General features: G+C 39.0%; 2 protein-coding genes across 2 annotated transcripts; both read right to left on the reverse strand.

Annotated features, from left to right (window-relative positions):
- Positions 1-378: 378 nt before the first annotated feature.
- rsl24d1 (ribosomal L24 domain containing 1) lies at positions 379-3,724 on the reverse strand. The gene is made up of 6 exons (XM_085282426.1): positions 3,567-3,724; positions 2,401-2,514; positions 2,248-2,320; positions 1,396-1,459; positions 1,153-1,238; positions 379-821 (listed from the first exon to the last, which is right to left on the reverse strand). Exons 1-6 carry the CDS (start codon positions 3,645-3,647, stop codon positions 745-747), a joined length of 495 nt encoding a protein of 164 aa, XP_085138552.1. The 5' UTR covers positions 3,648-3,724; the 3' UTR covers positions 379-744.
- Positions 3,725-6,677: 2,953 nt separating this feature from the next.
- LOC146569846 (protogenin B-like) lies at positions 6,678-21,699 on the reverse strand. Its single transcript, XM_085282428.1, has 19 exons — positions 21,453-21,699; positions 20,609-20,908; positions 17,362-17,506; positions 17,090-17,223; positions 16,706-17,002; positions 16,332-16,491; positions 15,954-16,201; positions 15,204-15,368; positions 14,690-14,995; positions 13,826-14,011; positions 12,078-12,173; positions 9,825-10,011; positions 9,532-9,659; positions 9,238-9,408; positions 8,681-8,863; positions 7,835-7,958; positions 7,567-7,699; positions 7,378-7,473; positions 6,678-7,284 (listed from the first exon to the last, which is right to left on the reverse strand). Exons 1-19 carry the CDS (start codon positions 21,517-21,519, stop codon positions 6,907-6,909), a joined length of 3,504 nt encoding a protein of 1,167 aa, XP_085138554.1. The 5' UTR covers positions 21,520-21,699; the 3' UTR covers positions 6,678-6,906.
- Between the last annotated feature and the right edge of the window lie 2,761 nt (positions 21,700-24,460).

Genomic DNA, 24,460 nt, shown 5'->3' on the forward strand with positions numbered 1-24,460 from the left:
AGACAAGTTGTGATTGAAAGACTGGCACAGGCCTATAGTTTTTTTCCTGCTGTATAACAGTTACTGCAGATAAGGATTAAATGTTTACATTGTACAATATATACAAGGGCAGCTAATCTCTTATGATGCTCATGCCAAATAACCTGCTGAAAAAAGTAACACGGTTTATGGTCTATTAGTCTTCCAAAATCGAATCTATTATTGGCAGCAACTTTAATATTCATTCATGTATTATTTGGTAAATGGCCTGTATTTATATAGCGCTTTACTAGTCCCTAAGGACCCCAAAGCACTTTACATATCCAGTCATCCACCCATTCAAACACACACTCAAACACTGGTATTATGATCATCTCACAAAATAAAGAGCAGGAGAAATTCCAGAAAAGATGGTTTTTAATATATCGGCAATCTTAATATTTTCAGAACAACTGTAATACATTAGAACACGGGTCTCACAGACCCGAACACCATACAAGGGTTAAATCCATTTCTTCACTGCTCCAAATACCACACAGTGAAAACCAAAACAGAGCAACTGGGAAAACTGCAGTTAATGGCTGCTGCTTTGCACTAAGGCCTTTATGAAGTCAATACCTTCAAATCTTTCACAGCAATTTAAAGCCAAATGCTTTACTCAGCACAACAACTGCTATTTGCAAACTTAAATTTCCAAACAAATATACAATAAAGTTTTAGGAGAAAAAAAAAACGTAAAAAAAAAAAAAAAAAGGCAACAGAAGATTATTCATCCTCCTCCCGCATATCCACATCTTCTTGCAACTTCTGCACCATTTTGTCTTCCAAATGTTTGGCTTTTCCTGTAACAGATAGTGCAAACCATGCTGAAATTATCTTTATTAAATGGAAAAGTAACCAACAAATATGTATGATCAGTAACTGCATTTACAATGATTCTACTTGAAGAACCTCCATTCTGAAGAAAGGAAAAGCAAGAATAGTAATCTTATTTCTATTTTATGTGCAGACATTGGTTCATCATCTCTTTTATACCTAAAGAGTGCTGCACCATTGACCCTTACCCTGTTTTGTCTGATAAAGTCACACTTGGCTGTAAGACACTTGTACTAAAATCACTGTCACCAAATTCACTATATGCACAGTCATATGGATAACTTCATGAGTCTTTACCTGCATGTGGTGCTTTGATGAGGTGAATGTTTTTCTTGACTTCGCTGATGGCCTCTTCTTTCTCCAACTCTTTGCCCTTCTTTAATCTACAGAACAGAAATGGTTTAGGCAAGGCAAGTGCTTTTATCCCAACCGTTAAACATATTTCCCTAATTTGCAGAGATTTTAAAAGTATCACATTTATTATTCAATATTCAAAAATCTGAACAAAGTCTATTAAAGTATAAAAAAATAAATGCTCACCTGTTCATGATAAATCTTGCCTGTCGTTTATGTTTTATTTCGTTCACTTTCTTCATTGCTTCCACTGCAAAAGTTATCAGAACATAAACACATTGCTTAGAATGAGACAATAACCAGAGGTTTATATGAGTGTGTTCTTTCATGTATGTGACAATCAGAACATCTTATTATAGAGTGATACTTGAAAAACTAGCCCATGGATTTGTTACTGGTTGTCCTAACACCTCCCTGAAAGCTTTCAGCTGATCAAAGATGCTGCAGTCAGAGAAGGAACAACTAATGAGACAGATCACATTTCTGCTAGATAAAATGTAAAAAATATATATATACCTATATACAATTTAAAGCCTTTCTACTCACAAAGCTCGATGATACCTTAAAGACCTTAGAGGATTATAATAATCCAATAAAAACTGTACACAGGCTTCAGCTATCAGGCTCCTCTTCTGCCACGGTTGGGTTTTGCAGGTAGATGCCCCTCTTCCTCTTCAAACTTTTGTTGTTGATAAAGCTTAAAAGTAAGATTAGATCCTATGATCCTGAATAATTTCTGCCAACTATATTATCTATTTTCATGCATCTTTCATTCGTGTGTTTGTATGCTACCATTACCTTTGTTCCTAGTCTGTCTCACAGTTTGTGGTTTCCCTTCTGTTGCCTCTCTACGTACTTACATGTTATTCCTTTTCTTTCCCCTAACTGGGCCCCCGAGCTGGGTTCTGTATTTGAAACTCTTAACCTTACATTTTTTAAGTGCTCTGAGATTCCTAATGTTGGTATTTAATGGTATACATACAATTAATGTGAACGTTTTCGCCCAAAAAGCTTCTAATAAATAAATATATACATTACCTGTCTTATCCCAAAGCTCCCTGTTATATTTGACAGGAATATTTCTGCGTTTCTCAAACTCCAAAGAGTTATCCTGAAAGACAGCAAGTGTGTTGGTTAAGGTTTAGTCAAACAAATGAACGACGAGGTGGTCCTCATTGATGAACAGCTTACCACTGTCAGCTCCTTTCCTGATGCCTTTCTGAATGCTTTGGTCCATCTTGTTTTTCTTGGGTTGCGCTTCTTCTTGAAGTTCTTGTGGCATTTTGATTTGCAGAATCTGAATGTCTGTTTTATTAAAGAGAGAAAAACAATTTAGGGATCACCCAATAAGAAAATGTGTGGATATAAACAAGCACATGAGTTAATGATAGAAAGTGAGACATTATCAGCAGTAACGATATTACATTTGCTGAAAAATTAATGATTGAAATTTCAAGATTGGAAGTGCACTGGCAAAATCAATAGCTGAAATTGGAGAAATGGTTTAGGACGACCTCCAAAAATAACAGGAAAATTATGAATTTACATATACAAACATACATACATATATATAGGGGATATAGTTGATACTTTACGACTTAAAAATACATTTTCAAAATGTTTACTGCTTGTTATTAGCACTTAAACCTACATTTATTGTACATTATTAAATCCTTTATCTAAACAGTCTTTTTGACTTCCGGATTTCTCTGTGTACGAAATCAGATACACTGAAGAAGAACTACATTATACATTTTTATCTTTAAGAACAAAGTTATGAAACATTGCTGTAACTGTACTACTGAGTATATATTCACAAATAACCGGAAGACAAGAGACATACGTAAACTAAACACAAGCGAGTTTAATGACCTATAGCATATTTTCCCTACAAACTAAGATGTTTATAAATACCATTACCGTGGCACAAAAGTCAGGATTGAGGACCATCAAGTGTTTGTATTAATATTTGTTTACAGCCTACAATTCTAAGCTCCTGGTCTCACACTGAAGCATAAGAGGGCGCACTCACTCCATCAGGAAAAGCCGAGGCCCTCCGATTTACACGTCCAGACTCACACAACAACTTCATGTCCATTAGGTTTGTGAAATAAAGTAATGTGTTTTTAAAAGAACTTTACTGTCTATTTCTTCTCTTTTCCGTCGCAAATACGATTTACGACTGTTATTTACCGTTTTCCAGCCCTAACTCCCTGCTTTGGACCCACGTGAATGAATCCAGCACGTTATGTTAGCATGCTAGTATTAGCCGAACACTAACGAGCCACCACTATCAGTCAAAACAGGAGCTTCGGTTAAAATTAACAGCATTGTTCGGGCAAAAACCTGCGCCATACCTTACAGTCGTTCCGTACAAACATCACCCCATGTCCGGGGTACACTGGTCCCGAGCAAAAATAACACTTTTCGATGCGCATTTTCGCATCAGGAGTGCTGCGTGTGGCAGCTGACAAAAACAAGACTGTTCCCTCTTCTTCTGCTTCTTTTTGTTGCCTGACATCCAGCAGTTTGGTGTCTTTACCGCCACCTAAAGACGAGACTTGAAACTGCAGTTATCCTTCAAGAGATCGGAGGTTTTCCCAAGCATCCTAACTAAACTGTGGAAGAAAATATGTAACAAAAATGTAAATAAATAAATAGATTGATAGAATTCCAAAATTAATTTCTGTGTATTAAAAAGTATAAATAAACAATTTCCAGAAACACATTTAACTTAAATCTTTGTACATTTGGTCAAATTTGTCAACACAGCTAGAATTTGGTGGCATTGAATGGAAATGTTTACTAAGAAATGGGTGCCTGTGTGACTGTTTCAAGTGTTTGTACTGTTGTGTTTTAGTATTTCTATTAGTAGTAGTAGTATCCTGAACTTAATACATCTCACAGTCTAATGCACTCTAAAACTAATTTACTACAGATAAAGCTAACACAGAGTGCCTTTGCTTCTTTAGTATTTTCTGTAAATTATACAAGATTGTTTTTCATGAAGTCATGCTGTCAGAGAGATAACCTCCCTTCGGTATACAACGGAGTCCATGGGGAACCAAGTGATTCTTAGGTGACATGGGCATCCCTCCACAATTACGCTTGACAGTTGGCATGAGGTGTTTGCACTGATATGCTGTGTTTGATTTTCTCCAAACATAGCCAGACACCCCGACTATGGTCTTGTGCAAAGAATATTGATGAAGAAGTCTTGCATTTTGTTCAGATGAAACTTTACAAGTTACGTTGCCATGTTCTTCTTTTAAAGAGATGAAGCCTTTTCCTTGCAACTCTTCATAACAAGCCACACGTTCAGTATTTTTCATGAACTTTAACATTTAACATGCTAAGTCCTGCAGAGTCTGCTCTTGTGTCTTTTTGCAGTTTCTCAGAGGATTGCACAGTCTGACTTTGAGGTAAATTTGTTAGAACATTGCACTACTGGGAAGACTGCCAACCATCTTGAACATTTTCCAGTTGTGAATAATTTTCCTCACTGAATAATTATGGACTTATAAATTGTTTGATAATGGCCCTATAACCCTTTCTAAATTGATAGGCAGCAGCAGTTTTTTCTTAAAGTTCATTGTTGATTACTTTGCACTTTGTCATTGTTCATACATACCTGAATACTGCTAAAACCTCTACTTTTGTAGAGGCACAAGATCAAAAATGAAAACCTAAGTGGTCCTAGCAAACCTCATATAAGCTTTTTAAAAAAAAAAAAAAAAAAAATGACAAACTGAAACAAGTGCAACACATTATTTTTTCCAAGAATTTTATTATCATCATCATCATCATCATCATCATCATCTACTAGTGTGATCATCTTGAGAATATCAAAAAAAGGCCTTTTGGAACATTTTAACACATATTCTTTGTTGTGTTGCTCTCTTTGGATCAAACATGTAATTTGGTATTTAAAAGCAGAAATATTTCAAAAAACAAAACATAACTTAAATAATAACAAATACATCTACACCCTAAAATCTACACTCTGAACCCGAATGAAGTCTGCAAAATTATCAGTGGCTTACAACGCAATCTTTCATATTAAAGCATTTCACAGAGAAACTTTAAACTGACCGTAATTTGCAAAATGTCACATTAAAATTAGTAAGTTTTTCTTGACATTATTATAAAATGGGTCATCTAAACTATTTAAACATATTACTCAGGTAAAAACATTTTTTGGTGATAAGCACTGTTTTTTGACATCTCAAGCTTAAAACAAAACAAAACAGAAAAACCCTATGTAAAATGCCTTTTCAGCAACCAAACCCACAGATATTATCACATTTAAATGCAAATAATGTATATAATGTAAATGAAAACCAAAGAAAATTACTAAATAATACACATCAATATTCTTTGGTTAGCATTATTTGTTTTAGAAAGGTATCAAAATTTGATTATGTTGCTCTTCACACATAGGGTTTCCATTATGATAGTCAAAATCCTTCATTGTCGCACCTGGACAGGAAACATTGTGGAGAGAGAAAGAAGTCTTTCCCATACGGCAATATTTGTGAACGGTGACAGATGATTCTCTGAAAAATATAAACCTCATCTGTCACTGGGACGCTGGATCTTTGGTCTTGGCATCAACATTTTCGTACCAAGGATCGACTGAATAAAAGAAAAAAGGCTGTACCCATCTGAGGAAGCAGACAACTCTTTGGATAATAGCATCGGCATCACCGCTGCACTCAGCAATGGTCTAGAAGGCAAATGAAACAAGCCCCGGAGACTCCTGCTAAAGCTTTCACCAGAATAAAGCATTAATAAAATTTACAAAGAGGAAAATCAGCGTTCTAAAGGGAAATTTACATCACTGGCACAAGCAAAATTTGGGCAAGTACACCCTTTATGTAAATCTACTAAGTTTTTGGCTGCCTTAGAATATCTTCTGTAGTATCAAAAACTCTTTGGGTACAACTTTTCCCGTCTTTGGATGTCATCATCTAAAGTACGCAAAGCCCTTTGACGTTAAGGCATTATTAAAGCTTGAAGTTCAGTGCACTGGAAATGCCAAACAATACTGTTTGATAAAGCTCTACAAGGTTTGAAAAAAACTGAATTCACTTTTCATCTTCACAACATACAGGATTCAAAGACAAACAGCATGTAACGAAAGCCCTTTCAACCATGAAAACAAAAACTACGCGATAACTTTCGAACACGGTAACAAGACGTGGCAATGAAGTGTTTTCACTTTGTCCCCTGAGTCAGAGATAATACTGCACAATAGGTGGTTAAAAACAAAAGGAGGTAGTAATGTATATAAAGAATAGAACACTGAGGTAGATAATCAGTCTAAAAAGGCTCAACTACATCCTCCGCTCCAGTGGAAAGTAGTTAAATATAATGAAAATGCACCGCAGTACATTTCTGACATTCTCTTTTTTGACATTCATCGTGGGTGAGTTTTGGTTTAGGACAGACCATGCCAAACACAGAAATACAGGTAGGAAGTTGTTTTAAAAAAATGGAAATAAAAATGTTAGGACAAATGTTCATACAAAATCCTGAGGTAAGTCCAAAGCAAACGCACACATCTTCCTTTGCAGCAGCAGGATTCCTGGTCCCTCGTTTCCCAGGAGATATCTAAAGGGCTTCCACTCGGGAAGCGGATGAGGTAGAAGTGGCATGACTCTGGCTGTTGGGAGAGCAGATGCAGGCCTGATGATGTTAGCAGCTGGCTGCTTGACAAGTACTGGAGACCACATGAGCCTCTGAGATGCCGCGAAGCAAGGAAGCATCAACCTCTTTTTCCACTTTGAACGACTGCTTCAGCTCCAAGACTGCGATGCTGTCGTCTGGCCCTAAAGATTCAGGCCTAGAGCTTCGGCTGCTCGACGGGCTGCTCATCTCTTCGTTGCTTTCTTCGTTGGAGTAGTGTCCAGAGTCACCTGTCTCTTGGCTGCCCTCACTGGTGTGAGAGCTCTCTGAGCGAAGAGGTCCATAGATGATCTCTCGTGATGAAGGCGGCAAGGGCGCTGAGCCGAGATGCTCCTCGTATCTCAGAACAGTTTTGCCAGCTTCGTACAAGCTGGCTCTGGTTTCGATCTGAAGATGAGGACAAAATTAAATTAAGATTCAAAAAGAAAAATCTATTTGGGGAAAAAGCTGAGTAAGCAAAAACAATGCCACATCACTTACATCGCTGTCAGCTGGATTTCTGATTTCTCTGTTGAAAAGCAGCCACTTCTTGCTGCTGACTGGACCCGTACCATTTATGATGATACTAGATCCACCCTGTAAAATGAGAGAACGTATGGAAACTACATGAGAGTGTTTTCTCAACAGACATGTAATCACGAGAACCCTATTTACTGTTCCGTTTCTCACCTTAGCATCTATGAAGTGATCACTCATCATGGGTATAAGGGCCTCAATATTCTCCGAATGCCGTTCACTGGGAAAACCAGAACGTGGACCTTCAGGAGCTCCTACAGCAATGACTTTATGACTGGAAGATTTTCTATTAGTTAAACAAATGACAATAAATATATAAATATCAGAAAGAATGCTTATGCTTTATTATATGATAATATAATAAAGCATATATTATATATGAAAGTATTTTTCCATCATTTGAAATACAGATAATCAGTACCTTTGTTTCCCCTTACTGATCAGAATCAAAGCACATGTAATTATACAGGTCAAAGCGATGCTCACACCAACGATGATCCCCGTCATAGACCTCTGGTCTATGTGGTAGAGACCATCAGAGAATACTGGAAGATAAATAGAGAACAACTAAAGATCTGCTATATTACAGGATTAACAGGCCCTGCGACAGACTGGCGACCTGTCCAGGGTGTACCCTGCCTCTCGCCCTATGACAGCTGGGATAGGCTCCAGCACCCCCCCGCGACCCTGAAAAGGATAAGCGGAAGCGAATGGATGGATGGATGGAACTTAAAATACATCTAAGAGACGGAAAGCAGCCGTACCCATTTATTATTATTCTATTCAAACTCCTGTTAAACAAACCTGCATGTTTGTGGTTCACCGTCAATACTGCATGCAGTACTTGAAGTGAAGTCCACCAGGCATTTATTAGAAAAACACTTATATTCCCCCCTTAAATATCAAAATACACTGGACTGGATGGTATGGGACAGACCTTTGCCCAGACCTCTGTAAACTCTTTCCTGTCGAATTTATGGGATCAGTCACTTGTTTCGAGTCTTACTGAATAAAACATTATGTGCATTTTGGAAGTTCTTTGGAAGTGAGATACATCCCACAGTTTTTGTTTTTGCTTCTGCGATTCATCTCACTCTTTTAGGAGTTTTTGTCAACAAAAGGAACGTCCATTCAATAAAAATGAACTGAAATTAAACCTAAAGACACAATCCTAACACAATTACCACACGGGATTTTCAGTCCATTTCATTTCAGACATAGAAATGCAATGCCTTAGAAACCAAAGCCAGATAAAAGCATGTCTGACCTGTACTATCTGGAAACCAGTCAGAGTGTCTGGGATTTTTGCTTCGGTGGACGTTTCCTCGCTTCGGTGCCAGCTCCACGATCTCAGAGAAAGGACCTTCACCCACCTCACTGGAGGCAGCTATTTTTACAAGGTAGACATTTCCTGGCTCCAGCTTCTCCAGCAAGGCCATCGTATGACTCCCTATAAATGACAGCACAATCACACAGTAGAGATTAGATCATGGCTGAGAGGTACAGAACTAGAACACCAGAAGATCCAATTTGTCCAACTTTGCTTTGCAAAATATTTCAGTCACAAATGAGGAGATCATAAATTTGGGACTTTTCATTGTATGTTTTAATTAAGTATGGAGGCAAAGACAACATCATCATATGCAATTAAGAGGTAAAGTATACCAGAAGGAGGTGGTAAACTGGGTGTGAAACATTTTTTCACACTCAGTTTTAGTTTAGTTTGATTTAACTACAATAACCTTGGCTGGATCATTCAATCCCCCAAAGAATTATTCTGAAAAACGTATTTAACACATTATAAAAACAAAGTAAACTACTTGCCCTCTCTCTGGACTTTTTGCCAGTGTCCAGCAATCCAGTCTTTTTGTGAAGCATACAGGATGGTATAGCGTGTAATCACCACGTTGGACTCAGTGGGCTCCCTCCAGGACACCAGAGCGGTGTCTTCCTCAATCAGAGTTACTCGCACTCCTGCGGGAGGTTGGCTTGGTGCTAGGCACACAGAACACAGAACAACTCTGAGTACATTGGTGAAAAATATGCAATGAAATGATCAGAAAGAAACAGAAAGAAACACATTTACAGTAAAATGACGTTGCACTGATAGTTTGTTACCTGCTGGGAGGGTTTGATGGTAAACTACAGAACTCCAGGGACTCGACATCTGGTCCACATGAAGGCGCACCACAAACTCATAACGAGTGTTTGGATCCAACTTCTGAACTGTCACACTTTGCTTCGTACTGCAGAGAAACAAGATTCCCACATCATGGCAATTTGGCAGGAAATAGCCCAGAATACATTCTCACAAATTACATGAAATACAAGATGTGAATTATTAAAGGGATGTACTCATCAAACCAAACTAAAAGCAGGCTTCAATTCTCATGCCTTTGGGAGGTTCTTACGTTTGCAGGTAGCGTATTGCAAAGACGTTGTGAGTGCCCACAGGTGTACAGCGGACTGTATAACTGACAGCCTTGCCAGAGGGGAAAGGAGGATGACTCCAGCGCAGGGACACTGCAGATGAATTGCCATCCAAAACAGTGACCTGATTTGGAGGTGGAGGAGCTGCTGCAAGTTGGTCTCTAGCCGCTAAAGGAGGAAAGAACATGAAACTCTTTTTTTTTTTTAATTTACAGGCAAAAGAAAAACCCAAGAGTTAAACTTTCCTCATTACAGGCCCCTTATTCAAGGGGAGGACTCAACCTACCAAACTTTAGGAATTATTATCTGGCCTCCCAATACTGATCAATTTTGATCTGGTTATATGCAGAGAGGAGTGAGGTTCGATGGGTTCCAATAGAACAATATGAGGTGAATCCCATATCATTAAAAGACGTCCCATTTCTAGGTACGAAAAAATGTTTATCTAAGCTCACAAATAATTCGATAATATTAAACACCTTCCGTGCCTGGCAGGAATCCCACTCACTTCTAAAAATAAATATTTCTTTTTTTAGAAGGACACCCCTATGGGGCAATCCTGATCTCTCCCATCATATTTCCGACTCCATATTGCGGGGATGGAAGGATAGAAATATTCGAACTGTTGCCGATCTATACAATAATGACACATTTATTGACTTCCAACAACTAAAGGAAAAATTTAAACTTCCAGACCAAAATTTTTTTAAATTTCTACAAATAAGAGACTGGATCAAAGAAAAAAACCAAAGGAACTTTCCCTGAGATTCCCAAAGAAAGTCCTTTTGAAACGCATCTTTGCACCAAACCATGGAAGTCAATAAAAGGAATAGCATCTTCAATATACACTATTATTAATGAAAAATTACCTGACTACAACAAAACGGCTCTGAAAAGAAAATGGGAGGCAGATCTGGGCTATGTTTATGAAGAGGTAGAATGGTACCATCTAATGGAACAGGCACAGACCATGTTAATTTCCACAAATCATAGACAAATGCAATTTAATATATTCCACAGGACATATTATACACCTTACAGATTACATAAAATTGATATTAATTACTCTCCCAAATGTTTGAGATGTAAGGTGATAGATGGTGATCTCCTTCATATGCTGTGGAATTGCCCAGTAATAGAGGAGTTCTGGAGACGGACTACTGAAATAATTTCAAGGGTGATTGGGATCCAAGTCGAAATGGACCCAAAACTATGGATTTTAGGTGACAGATTCTATAAACGTGGATTACCACAAGAAATATTTTATTTTACTTGCAAGTACTGCAGTTAAAAAATGTATTCTGACACATTGGAAATCTGAAAATTCTCCAACACTGAGATATTGGATTAATGAGTTAGCATCCTACTGTACACCTGAGAAGATATCGCATAGTGTAAAAGGGAAATACGGAACCTTTAAAAAAATTTGGGGACCATTTCTTTCAGTATTACCGTCTTTGGACTTGACAGAATATAGAGATGATGTAAATTCCTCTGGGTTTACCCTGAATTGATCCTTGGTTAGGCCCTTCTGATCAGAGTTCTTGAATGTTGTGCTGATTCTTGTGTATAGACGGGTGTAAATATGGGCTGTTTGGATACACGAATGTGATGAAGTTGATAGCCATACAGGGGTAAAGGGGTGGGGGGATGGTGGGAGGGGTTCACACGATATGTTTTTTTTTGTTTTGTTTTAAATTTTTGTAATTACCAATACTGTTACTATTATAATTATTATTTATTATTATTATTATTAATACGCCCGTATTTTCTGTGTTCGGTCCTCAGGTGGTTGAGGCAATGTTAGAAAGATAAAGATACTAGAGTGTGTTCCTGAGAATTTTTTTTTTTTTTTTGGTCATAATGACCAGTCAAGCTTTGGCTAGTTGATAATACTTTGTCCCATAACTGTAAACGTCTTTTATTGTTTGTTTCTGTTTGTTTGTTGTTCATTTTCAATTTAAAAAATGAAAATAAAAAGTTTAAAAAAAAAAAAAAAATTTACAGGCAAAGTTTGTATTTCATTTTTAGTGTCAGCCATGAAAGCACTGAAGTCATTTACTATAAATACACTATATTGTACAAGACCATCATCAGAAGACCAAACTGAATGAATGAAAACACGAAGAAATCATTCATCTAAGGCTTGTGTGTTGACAAGATTTTCACATAAAGGTTTGGGTTGGCTACAAAAGAGCAGTCTTTGGGAATGGATGATTTACACCAATACTTACACACACATCCCGGGGTACTGATGGTCTGGTCTCTCTGATGACCATCTGCAACCTTGCTGACAGCCAGAATCTTGACGTGATACTTTTTCCGTGGATCTGGAAAGATAATATTCAGATTTTAGCCATTTTAATGGACATTTTGCTAGAATAAAAACATTTAATAATTAAAAAATATTGTCTAGCAAAGCTGAAGGCTGAGAGATCATGGTGGTTAATAATCTATTTAAAAAAAAGAGTGAGAGGGGGACATAAGGACAATTAGCTGCAGGAGGGTAACTGCTGGTCTTAACTGGCCATCCCCCATGTATGGACAATACTTGGCCTCCTGAGTCACCCCAACCTTTCATTTGTCTCGTGGTGTCATGTGTAACGACCATGAGAAAGCTCAACCAGGCCCAAGCCAATGTAAATAAGGTGACGCGCTCAAATCTCCAGCATGAATGTTGTCACTACATGATTCTGCACTTAACTGACTTTACAACTATGAAGCTCTGACACCACAAGCTTGCTTCAATATACAATACAAATTACTGATGTCCACAGAAATAAACAAAGGTGGATGAGGTAAAATATTTGAATAAGACATTCAGGACAGCCACACAAAAAAAAATCTGAAGTAAACAAGACCTCTAAGGTCAGAACTTTTCTTTTAAAAATATTCTGTCACATTGCATATTTTAACTTGAGAAACTACCATTTTTCCTCAGCACCTAAATCAGGATGCTTTTAGGGAGCGTTAAAATCTGTAATGCCTCTGGAGTGAAAGGTCATCCTTTGGGTATTGACCAGTGAAGGCAATATGTCCAGGCCTGTTGTGGGGGCTGGGGTAGGGGCAGCGTTCAGCTGCTGGGATTGTGGGCCCATGGGACAGGAGGGGGGTTTGACTGGGGTCCCCGGGTCAGGCCAAGAACAGAAAGAATCCAGGAGCAGGACTGTGGGATAGGAGGTGGGCCTCTTTTGTTATTTTCTATCGCTTTTGTGTTACAGCTTTAAACTTGGAGCAACAAAAGAAGTTCAGCGATATTGTAAAATATCAGACTAATAGCCACTTGTGATTTTTTAAACTTAAATAATACTGAAGAGTTTTGAATTTTTAGACAGGTTAGTAACACAAATAGATTTCCAAACAGAAACATGTAAACTTCTCCTGTTTCAGCTTATTTGGGACTTAGAAATCAAACTGTGCTCAAAGACTAATTCATATAAATAATTTATTTATTTATTTATTTTTTTTAAATCTGTAGATTATTTAAATGGACATCAGAGACAACTGGTGGGGGTAGGGTACTAATCCAAGTGTGCTGTCCCATGGCTAGAGGTCAGTGGCTTGCTCTGGTCTTTGTTCATGTGCACTAGTGTCCATCTGAAAAAAGGGTAGCGGCCAGGGTCTTACATGCCACGTCTGGCCCTGGACAAAACACAATGGCTAAGCATAATTATGCAATGCCCGAGATGGCTAGTAGTGGTGGGAGGGACATCTGGAACCTGACCTCTAAACCTGGGAGCCTCGTACTCCAGCCTGACTGGAGAGTACTGCTGGTTAGGCAGGAGAGGTCAGCACATATTGATCAGGATAGGGGATGGAAATGCAAATGCAGAAGCCGACTGCCCATCGAATTAAATTTGAGTGATGCAAAAATGGCCCATCACTCTCTGCCGTCTCCTGTCCAAAGCACAGGTGCAGATAAAGGAAATTCACTAATCGTAAACATTTTTTTAATTTACTCCTGGGTTCTAGGCACACTCACCAAGGCCACCAATCGTGTACGTATTGGTTTGAGCCTGCAGCTGGATGTCGGGCTGCTCTGGTTGTCCTTCCTCATGGTAACACAGACGATAGCCCTGAATAGCCACAGATTCAAGGGAGCTTTGCCAGCGTGCCACAATGGAGGTGCAGTTTAAAGCTTCAAGTTGAAGAATAGGGGCTGAAGGCACTAAGAAGGCGGCAGAGAGAGCACTCATGAGAATTATGAGACTACTGACATAACAGAAAACAAAAATAACAACAGGACAGCCAAAGAATGGATTGACGCTGCAGTCAAACCAAGAATTCCCTTTTGGTTTTAGTGTTTTACAACAATGTGTAAATATAAAGCTAAAATTCAGCTCTGGTGGAAAAAAACAAAAACAAAAAAACAACCTCCCCAGCACACCAGGCTATGAAAATAGGATATTCTTTCCCCCACATAGATGCCTGAGGCCCTCTCTTTATGACCCGTGACTGAGGCCAATCTAGCATCACTGACAGCAAAGGGCAAAGGTTTCTGAGTAACCAACACAAAGACTGTGGGACAATGCTAAAACAGCAAACTCCAGTCATACGCTAGCCACTCTGCATGAACTCTAGTGTCCTGGTTTTCAAAGAGCAGCCAAACAGCAATGCGACAAAAGAAAAAAGGTTCTGCTAGTTACACGTTTAAACACCATCTGATTTCACTTTGCTGTAGCATTTACTAATTTGCTTTTTAAACTTAATTTATTTTTATACTGCATGAAAACAGGAATAAACTAGAATCACAATCATGTGATGAGCCTGCAGAGACTTTTTTTTGTTTTTTTTAAAGCAGCTAAATGTACGTTTTTTTTCCTTTATCAGACTTCTGCTGGTTTACCTTTGTTGCTGGAGGTCTTAGGCGTACGGTGTGATGTCCATGCTGAGGGCTCACACCAACCCACTCGGGTGGCTGCGGCCATGCGGAGCAGGTAGATGGTGTCAGGCTGCAGCCCCTCCAGCAGGTATTCAGTGCTGTTCTGCAGTAGCTCTACAGATGTGACGGTGCTGTCTGCAGCTGTGCGATAAGAGAGTCTATATGCAGACACACGACCGCGGCTCACCTTGGCTGGCAGTGGCTGCCAGCTCACCTGGATGTCTGTTGTGCTCTGGCTGGTCAGGCTCAGCTCAGGAGTACGAAGAGGCACTGGAGGAAAAAAATTGGATATAGAAAATGTATTAAAAACTAGAGATTTTTCTACTTATTATTCAAATCAACCAAATTTTCTTAATAAAAATCTGATTCATAACACTACAATCTTGCCAATTTCCTTTCAAAACATGCTTTGCATACAAGCTAGCTTAACTACCAAAATGATTTACTGCGAGGAATGTTGGAAGCGCTTCAAGCTTACCATCCTCCAGGGTATGTTGACTGACTTGGTCTGACATTCGACTGGCTCCCATTGGCATATAAGCTACAATGTAAAAGCTGTAGTTTCGAGCTGGCTCCAGGTCATCGATGATGTAACTGGTAGTGTCGTTGCCAATAACAACTTGGTATTCTTCGTTGTTTAGACCTGGAAAAAAAAAATATAAATAAATAATCATACAGCAAGTCATTAATTAGGGTAAGATTATCCACACAAGAGTGAAAAAAAATAAAGCGAGTTCAACTTGGTAGTTAAGTGTGCGTCCTATAAACAATCAGTGCTTGGAAAGAAAAGTTTCTGAATTCTCTTTTTTGTGTGTAAACGTGTAATGAAAATGATAAACATACAATTGATTCCAGCCAGCATAAAATAAACCCAGTTTAACATCTAAAAGACATGATTTATTGGAGGAACTCAGCTATTACTTTAATGGTTAAAGTGAATACAATCTTACAACTTTAGTTTGCAAAACTGTGATTTTTTTTAAAGCTCGCCGTCCCTTTAAGTCCGAGCAGAATGAGCTAGGGAGTGGACAAAGGGCTGAATAAGCCTGTTGTTATTTAAGTGAAGTTGCCTTGACCCCTGCGCTGTGCAGCAGCAACAGATGGCCTTCACCAAGGAAAGTTGATCATGTGAGAGTGTGATGCAGCATAAAGATGTAGACCCGTCAGCCTTTTAAGGCCCAAATTATAAGAACAATCAAATAAACCATCTTTTTCCTCTCTGTCTCACCTTCAGCCTTCATATAATGGACAGAGTAGGCAATGACTTTGTCCGTATTGTACAAAGGTCTCTCCCAAGCCAGTAAGATAGCAGAGCTTGAGATGGTCTCAGCATGGATATTTCTCGGAGCACTGGGCCGGTCCTCAGACATGACAACAATAAGGCGAGCCAAGGATAGCACAGATCCCTGTTCATTCTCTGCCACACACTGATAGATGGCATCATCCTCAGGAATGATCTGTGTAATCACCAGTTTACTATGAAACAAAAGAAAAAAGGAAAAAGAAAAATCAGCAAAGCCAAAGAAGCCAGCTTATTTAAGCAGGTTTGTCTTTCATAATGTTTAATTAAATTTAAGCGAGCCCAAATCTCCCGTCTATACTTTACCTGTTGTACATCTTAATCCTCCCATTTAAGTGAACTTGTTCTCCATTCTTCAGCCAGGTGATGCGAGGTGTAGGCACTCCCTCTGCTTGGCACATGAACCGGGCAGTGCCTGCCCTCGGACGGGTCTGGCTCTCAGGTTTCTCAACTATGTTTGGTGGCACTGAAACAACAGCATAACAGAAGAGCTAATGGTTACCTTTTATTAAGCCATGGAGTTCTAACTGTGTGGCATCTTGCACCTAACACGTTTGTTACTTGGACGTATAAACATTTGCAAAACCTTTAGTTATGAGTCTGTATACTGAATATAAGAACCAGGCCAAAGATGTGATCTGAAGACATCTGTGGCGTAATCATCAAAGACTGATCATTACCCAATACTGTGAGGTTGGCTGCAGCAGTGGTGTGGTTGCGGGTTCCGGGGGTGGTGGCCCTGCAAACGTAGACTCCGCTGTGCTTGGTACTGACATCAGTAATAACCAGGTTTCCATTGCCCAACACTTTGGCATTGTACACATCGATGGGTTTACTGTCAGCACGGCTCCAGGAGATGATGGGCCGGGGATTGCCTGTGGCCACACACTCCAACACCACCGTTTGGTGAAGAGAAACGGTCACATTTTGAGGTCCAGCAATGATTCTGGGTCTCTGACGTAGTTTAGGGCCTGCATCTTCACAAGAAAATGTAAACAAAAAAAGTCAGGGAATGACAGTGCTTAACATTCATTCGTAAAATGCAGTCAGTGCAATTAATTTACCTAGGTTGACTGTCAGTGTGGCCTCTCGACTCTTCAACACACTACCGATGTTAGTTGCCACACATTGATAGTGTCCGGCATCCTCCAGTTGTACATTGTGAATCTGAAGAACTCCGTTTGGCAAAACAGTTATTCTGAAAACATACAAAACATACAGTCTGGGTCAAGCTAGAACGCTCATGTGAAACCCAACAGAAGATGGAGCTGTAGGCTAAAAAATAAACTGATAAAAATGTGCCTAAATAAAGTTATAATTATGTTTCTGCAGTTACCTGTCTGTCTGCAGTGGCAGTGTCCTTTGGTTTAGCTCCCAGGTTATGGTAGCAGGTGGACTTGAGATGACTGCACAGGAGAATCGTGCCACAGAGCCCACAGTCACCACAACAGGCACAGGATGCAACACAAACTCTGAGATACCTGTGAAAAAAATTAAACAATCAATTTCAACTAATTAATTTGTTTTAGTACCAGATGAATATAATGCATTTCTTTTGGTAAAATATACATTATGCATACAATGCCCTGACTTTGATGAATGGTAATTGATTAGATGAAAGGTACTGATTTTATTTTTGTGCAGATGAGCTATGAGGTCCTCTTCTGACCAGCTGGCCTAATCAATGGATCAGTCCAACAATGACACTGAATGATGCATTATTATATATGAAAAGTAATCAATTCACTTCACATAAAAAAACAAAAAACAAAAACAAAACTGTAAACAAAAGTAGACATGAGAAATGTCGAACAATGCTGAACTATAATGCTGTGGTTATTTTTTGCACACACATGCAACAATTAGCTTTTCTTACACATATTTTAGTCATTTAAATCGACTTTAAAATTACAAAAACAGTGCACTCTTTATTTAGGCACTTCCGAAACGTGTTTTAATAGCCACCACAAATAAACAACCACCAATCTGCATTTAACTGAAGGCTACAAGATATGATCAATGATCTTCATTTATTAAGGTGATAACCATCTCCCTGCCCCCTCACTCACAGGAAGGAAGTCAATATCATGTTAAAGGAAATCAATGCTCTGTTTACCCACTAAAACTTCCACATTCAGATTCTGGGATTTAGAACATCAATAATTGAAGAGCAATGCTTCAATTTAAACTCTCGTCTCATCAGTATCAAACAAATAAAACTTTGATTCTGTATCTGTGAGGCGAATTAAAGACTGCTTTTTGAATGGATTTGGGAATTGTTCCTCTGAACTTGCAATAAGGGGTTGGTTTAAGGTTAATGTACAACGGCAAAATATCACAAAAATAAATACACTTATTTAGTCGCCAATCATTTGTCTCATTGTAAAGTCTGTTACTAGCCACATGCTCCCATTTCTGACACCAAGGCAAGCTGGTGGACATCCTGAAAACACACACAGCGTCTGGTAGGACGTTAACAATACGATGCTGACCACCTGGTTTTGCTCTTGTAGATAGAGGGTGTGGCCAATCTGCTAATATGGTCACCCCTGTTGTAGACTGCAGATCAATGTCTAGGTCAAACAACAGAAAGGTCTCTCCAAAGAGGTCAAAGTGCACTGCAACCCAGTGTCAATTCCATTTTAGCCCAAACTGGCCGGATCGAAGCCAGTTTACCATTGGTCAACCAAAGAGACCTGGTGATTCAAATGTGGGGTTTTTTTTCCTCCCCCAAATGAGATACTTGTAATGATCTGAACTATTGCGAATAGATTTTATATACATATCAAAGGGCAGGCCAAAATTTAAAGCCACACCTGTGTTCATATTTGCAAAAGAAATAGTTTCTATGGCCAGCTGGAATATAATCAGATCTTCTGATTGTCAGATGAAGGCACAAAAGTGTGAGAAAACCTAGCTGGACCTTGCAGCTGTTTCTCCCAACACTTTTATTCCTTTTACATGATTTGTGTGGTTTTCCCAGCAATTAACTGATGAGTTTTACCAACTTAGAAATGCCATCTTTCTTAAAAAAAAAAAAAAAAAAAAAAGTAAGCATTTTTGTGTACTAATGTAGTAAATTTCAACTGCATTCATAATTTTTTGTGGCACACCATTTGGAATCAACTGTTGTAAGCAATGTTCAGAAAGACGTGATTTCTGACATCTTTCCAGTTCTTGGATTTGTTAAAATTGGGGACTTGGTGAAAGAAATAACCTTAAAAATGCCTCCTTTTATGTGGATGATCAGGCTCAATCACTCACATGACAAACTGGCCTTTCTTTAACAAAAGCGCTGTGCTTGACAGGGCAACAGAGAGGCTGATCCAGTGAAAGGGGTTGTGGGCTGGGCAGAAGAACAGCAGGCCGACCCAGCTAAAGCAGGCCTGTGACATCACAAAGCCTTTCCCCAGCTGACCCCTGACCTCAGGACCTCTGGACAGAAGGGGAGCACAGAGGAGCCCCATCCTCCACTCCCCTGCCTGCAGCTGACCAAAAACCTTTAACCCTTTCACAGACAATGGCTGAATCCCAAACCAAACTTGACTTTGGAATATTTTTAAGTGGTCAACTGCTAGAAATTCTTATTAAATAGAAAACAACTGCAAACAGTGCATTTTGGTGGAAAGTCAACAGTGGGGATGGATTTATTCAAACATAAAAAACTTTTGTTTTCCTCCATCAAATGTCCAGTGACAGGAACATGCACTAGCTTCTGTTTGCTAACCCATCAGGTTTATGTGTAGATGCCTCTCTAAATGTCCGTACTGGGCAAATAAATTGTAAAACATTTTTTATTGCTTTGAATCTCATCTTCTTGGATTGAAGTTGTAGTGTTTTTTTTCTAATGCTGAGTATTAATGCTAATCTCTATAACCCCAGTGCCCTCTCAGTATATTGCAGAGGCCAGTACTAGTTTCCATGACACCCGTCATGGGATATCCCCTTCTAAGAACTATGAAAAGTGTCCATGGTAGACCAGGCCCATTGTATAGACACAGCTGTCCTGGCCACTGATATGTGGACAAATAAATGCCCCAGGATCAGGCCTTTTCTTCTGGATCAGCCAGGGGCACTCCAAACAAAGGCTTAAAGGCAAATGCTTTTCAGAGATTCCTTGGGGTAGCAGACCATCCGTCAATTACACACCACTATAGTCCACTCATATTTAAAGAAAGGAACTGATAATTCCTTACTTTTGGCACTATTTATAGGATACATACCATAAAATGTGTGAGCGATACTTAGTCAAAATACAGAAAACCTGGTCTGCTTGATTATGGAGTATTTATGAACCTTTAGATTTACCCCCATCTACATTTAGCGGTCTTTTACAGTGATTTTAACACTGGACTAGCAGCTTTTAATTCTGACACAGAAGCTTGTGTTTCAGAGGATCTTCCCAGGAAAATAAAAGCAGAGGGACTGAGGTACATCTGCCTCCCCTTTCCAGGTTTGTTGTCCATGAACTTGCCATTGTGATTTTTGCATGCTGACAACACCACAAAGTCAATACCACCAGCAAGTCTAACCAGTCATCACACTGATCAATGGAAGAAAGTCCAAGTTAGATCCATACTCACTTGCGATAGTCAAACGTGATCTTTGGCTTAAGATAGCTCCAAATTTGTTTTGGGAGAGGCACTGGTAGAATCCTTCATCTGAATCCTCCTTGGTATGCTTTATCTTTGGTATGTACAAGGAGCCATTTGGCAGGAAGTGTATGTGCTCACTTTCTGCCAACTTAACCCCATTCCTCAGCCACTTGATGGTGACTGGAGGCTGTCCATGGGCCTGACAGTCCAATACAGCAGGGTCCTTTGGTAATACAGTAACATCACTGGGTTCTGTGATGAAGGACAACTCGCTAAAACATAAAACACCTACAGGGAAAGAGAGGCTGCATTATTAAGAAGAGAAGAAGACTAAAGCAGGTCATATTTACTCTATAACCTGTCAGAAAAACCTCACTGATTACAGGATTATTTTTATTTTAAAGACCATCCAGCATTATGTAGTTGACATACATGTATTTTCTCAACATAACAAACTCTATAAAAAGCAGATGCAAGTCTTAATGTTAATATTTAACGTGTTAGGACAATTTATAATTGGGAAACAATGATGTGAAAATAGTATCTGACGTGAAAGCTGAAGGTCCCAAGCGACGGAGCTTTATCGCCTTAAAGTTAAACGTTTAGCGACATGCCATCTTATCTCATCTCATTCAACGTGGAACAAAAAACAAAGCTATGTTCAAATAATAGAGCTAAAATAGTTTGTTTCAAAGAAGAACGGCTGTAGGCAATATAAGCGTAATGTACAATCAACGGTAGAGGTGTGTGGACAGAAAAGGTCAAGCACCGCTAAAAGTTAGCTCATTCACAACCATAATATCAATAATTAAAAAAACAAACAAACACTTACTTGATAAAGGAAGACACAAAACAAAAAGCAACCAGTGCCGGAAAAATTTCATCTTAAAATGTGCCATTTATCCAGAGTGCTCTGTCATTTTCCCCCCACCGAGCGAACGCTGCTCCTCTCCGTGATGCTCTCAAATCCCCAATGAGGCTTCTGCCAGCAGAATAGCACCAGCGGCTCTACTGGGGTACCGGGGAGAGGGGGCCCCATCCCGCCCTCTAACGCATGCGCACATAATAAACGAGCGTAAAAGTGAAGTCAGATGACCACGCGCTCCTTGGAAAGTCTCACAAGATGACAATCTCTAATTATTATTATTTTTAACTAAATACTTTTATTTATAACACCTACACAGTGGTCTAGCCCCGAGGTTTCACACATACAGACAGCTCGTCCCACTGGCTGGCTTTGCAAAGTGTGAAAAATCATTAAAAAGAAAAATAACACCTTGCTAGCCCACAGACCACAATTTGTTTGGCATTACAAATCTGATGTAGCTCATTATCACAGCTCTTTAAGGCCCTCACCTGAACAACAGCATATCTCACAGACAGGAATACTTCATGCAGCTAAATGAATGTGACATTGAGTTTCACCCTTTGTGAGTATGTAAATTCCTATTAATGTATTAATAATATCATCTGTAAAAGACTGCTTTGTTATGGCATAATGTTGTCCTTTCTTTCTTTTGTTCTAATCTAACTCTGTGTTTAATTACATATTTCAGTGAGACTTTCTGAATATTTAAGGTTTACTTGTTAACGTTTCGTGGGATTTCATGGGGCCTCCAGTTGTTGTCCTTCTCCATTATGTAATTTGCCATTTTTGCTTACTCTGCATGTGACACAGCCTTCCATGCCTATTAGTTTGTTCATGGATTTGTAAATACCATAAAGACCTATAGAAAACTGAATTCAATTCCTTTTAGGCTGTTAACATTTCAGCATCAAGCACTGATCAGAGCATTGACTAGATTACCTACACACTGATCAGAAATCAACAACCAGTTTCCCATGTTTCAATAGATCAAATGTTCTGGACAACAAAATAAGATGAACGTTTGAATTATCAGTTACCAGCAGTTAATAAGGTCATATTGAACAGCATCTGCTCCTATAGTAGAGCCTAGTAATTATGATGAGATATTGATGGCTACTAGTCAGCTGCTTAATGAATTCAGATATTGATCCAGCGACTGTGCCTTTTGACAATGGCCCTCCTGTCTCCAGGCTCTCATTCAGTAGCAATACAATGGACTCCAGCGGTGAGCTCAGCCACGCTGTATCAGCAAAACCTCCCTCCACTGGCACAGGTAAATAAAGTCATCAAGCTGGTAACTGTGCTCCCTCACAAAACATATCACACTCTCCTTCTCAGCTACATCTATGAATGGATGTTTACCGATTTCAGAGGATTACTACTTAAAAACATGCATCGCCAAACTCCAATATCCAATCAAATGAGGAGACACGAGTGTAATTATGTATTGATTAGAACTAACTATTGATTTAATCATTTAAAGCCTTCTAGTCATAACCCAAGGCTCAAAATCATTTGTCAGGCAAATAGCATGTGCTAAAGTGTTTACTCAGTACTAATAATTTATGCGAAAAGTACGTTTTGGTCACCTTCTCAAAACCCTCAGTGATAATAGTAATTGTCACTGTGCACACTTTTGCCCCCCCCCCCCCCCCAGTATGTTTAACTGTAGATTCTTTATTTTCATGTTCTAGCCTATCAAAAACAAACACTGCATTTTTTTTCCTTGTGAAATCTGTTGACTCATGTTGCTAAATGTTGGCTGAAGTAACCACTGGCCCCGTATGGCTAAAGGTCAGGGTGTTTGGCCATGATCAATAGGGTTAAGGTTATTAACATATGATGAATATCATGAGGCCCTGGGAAAGCAGAGCAGAGGGCCAAAGAGCTGGACTCTGGTTGGCTGTAGCTTGTTTCCAGGAGGCGCCAACCCCCCTACAGACCTTAGAGGTCAGTTGAAGAGCTGCTGACCTCTAACCTTGGGTCGAGAAGGTGATGGAGAGGTTTGAAGTCTGCATAAAACAGACTGATAAAGTATTAAATGTGTCGGTGTTTAATCAAAGACAAATAAACATCAGTGTTAGTATATTTGGAAAAATCTTTACTGTACAAGCTTTATTTCTTAGTCTCCTTTCCAAAAATATAGAAACAATAGCAGGAATTGGAAATTTTTTAACTAGTAAAGCAACCAATTCCTTTATTTCTGCTTGGTTTTGGCATGCTGTGGGGCATTTTTTTAAACTGTAAAAAACAATTACAAAAATAAGGCCAAGATGGTTGTTGGGATTTAAATATATAATCTGAAATCTTATCTGCTGATTATATTGTTTTAAACATGTGGCTACACTGGTCAAAGAAGGCTAGGGTAGGTGTGACAAAGCCTATAGCGACCCTTAGATTAATAATAATAATGTAATTATTTGATGCGCGTGTGGAAGCAATGGCCAAGAAGAGCCATCTACACCTGTACTGAGGAAGTTGCTGTTTTTTCCTGTATATAGAAAACTGCTGACTATTTGTTGTTGAATTGGTTTTAACATTTCTCATTATTATGTGGTTTGGAAATATTAGAACCAAGGACAGTATAAATGTGAACAAAGATGTGAGGATAGTCACCAAATATGAGCCCACCCCCAGACGTCACTACCTGCTGCAAAAGGTCCCCCCAGTTGTGGAAAGCCAGACCCAACCCTGCACAGAGAATTTAAACTGCTTCCTTCATGCTGTAAGTACAGGACAGCACGAGTTAGGTGTATTAGGACCAAAAAGTCCTTTGTTCATGTAGCAAAAATGATACAAATTAAAACTGAGATGCAAATGTAACATTTAATTTCTTGTTTAAAAAAAGACTTCAGCTTCAAAAAATTTGAATTTTCTGCCAGTTATTTTGTGTGATATCTGTACCTTACCTTACACCAGTGGGGTTTTTCCCCAAGAAATTTTAGTTTATTTTAACTGGAGGATTATTTATT

The sequence above is a fragment of the Mchenga conophoros genome, linkage group LG7 (assembly GCF_057382185.1).
Source record: "Mchenga conophoros isolate Kocher_MC1m ecotype Shallow Benthic linkage group LG7, M_conophoros_male_GT1.1, whole genome shotgun sequence".
In the NCBI taxonomy this organism is placed as follows: Eukaryota; Metazoa; Chordata; class Actinopteri; order Cichliformes; family Cichlidae; genus Mchenga; species Mchenga conophoros.

Bases quoted from the DNA above. Each gene is read 5' to 3' on its own strand.
- rsl24d1 (XM_085282426.1), bottom strand. From the start codon at position 3,647: ATGCGCATCGAAAAGTGTTATTTTTGCTCGGGACCAGTGTACCCCGGA. The intron at 1,239-1,395 runs GTGAGCATTTAT...TCTGTTCTGTAG, and splicing joins GCAAGATTTATCATGAACAG to ATTAAAGAAGGGCAAAGAGT. The intron at 822-1,152 runs GTAAAGACTCAT...TATCTGTTACAG, and splicing joins CATCAAAGCACCACATGCAG to GAAAAGCCAAACATTTGGAA.
- LOC146569846 (XM_085282428.1), bottom strand. From the start codon at position 21,519: ATGGCACATTTTAAGATGAAATTTTTCCGGCACTGGTTGCTTTTTGTT. The intron at 16,202-16,331 runs GTAAAGTATAGA...TTTGTTTCATAG, and splicing joins AGGATTAAGATGTACAACAG to TAAACTGGTGATTACACAGA. The intron at 7,285-7,377 runs GTAAGTGATGTG...CCTCATCTTCAG, and splicing joins GAAATCCAGCTGACAGCGAT to ATCGAAACCAGAGCCAGCTT.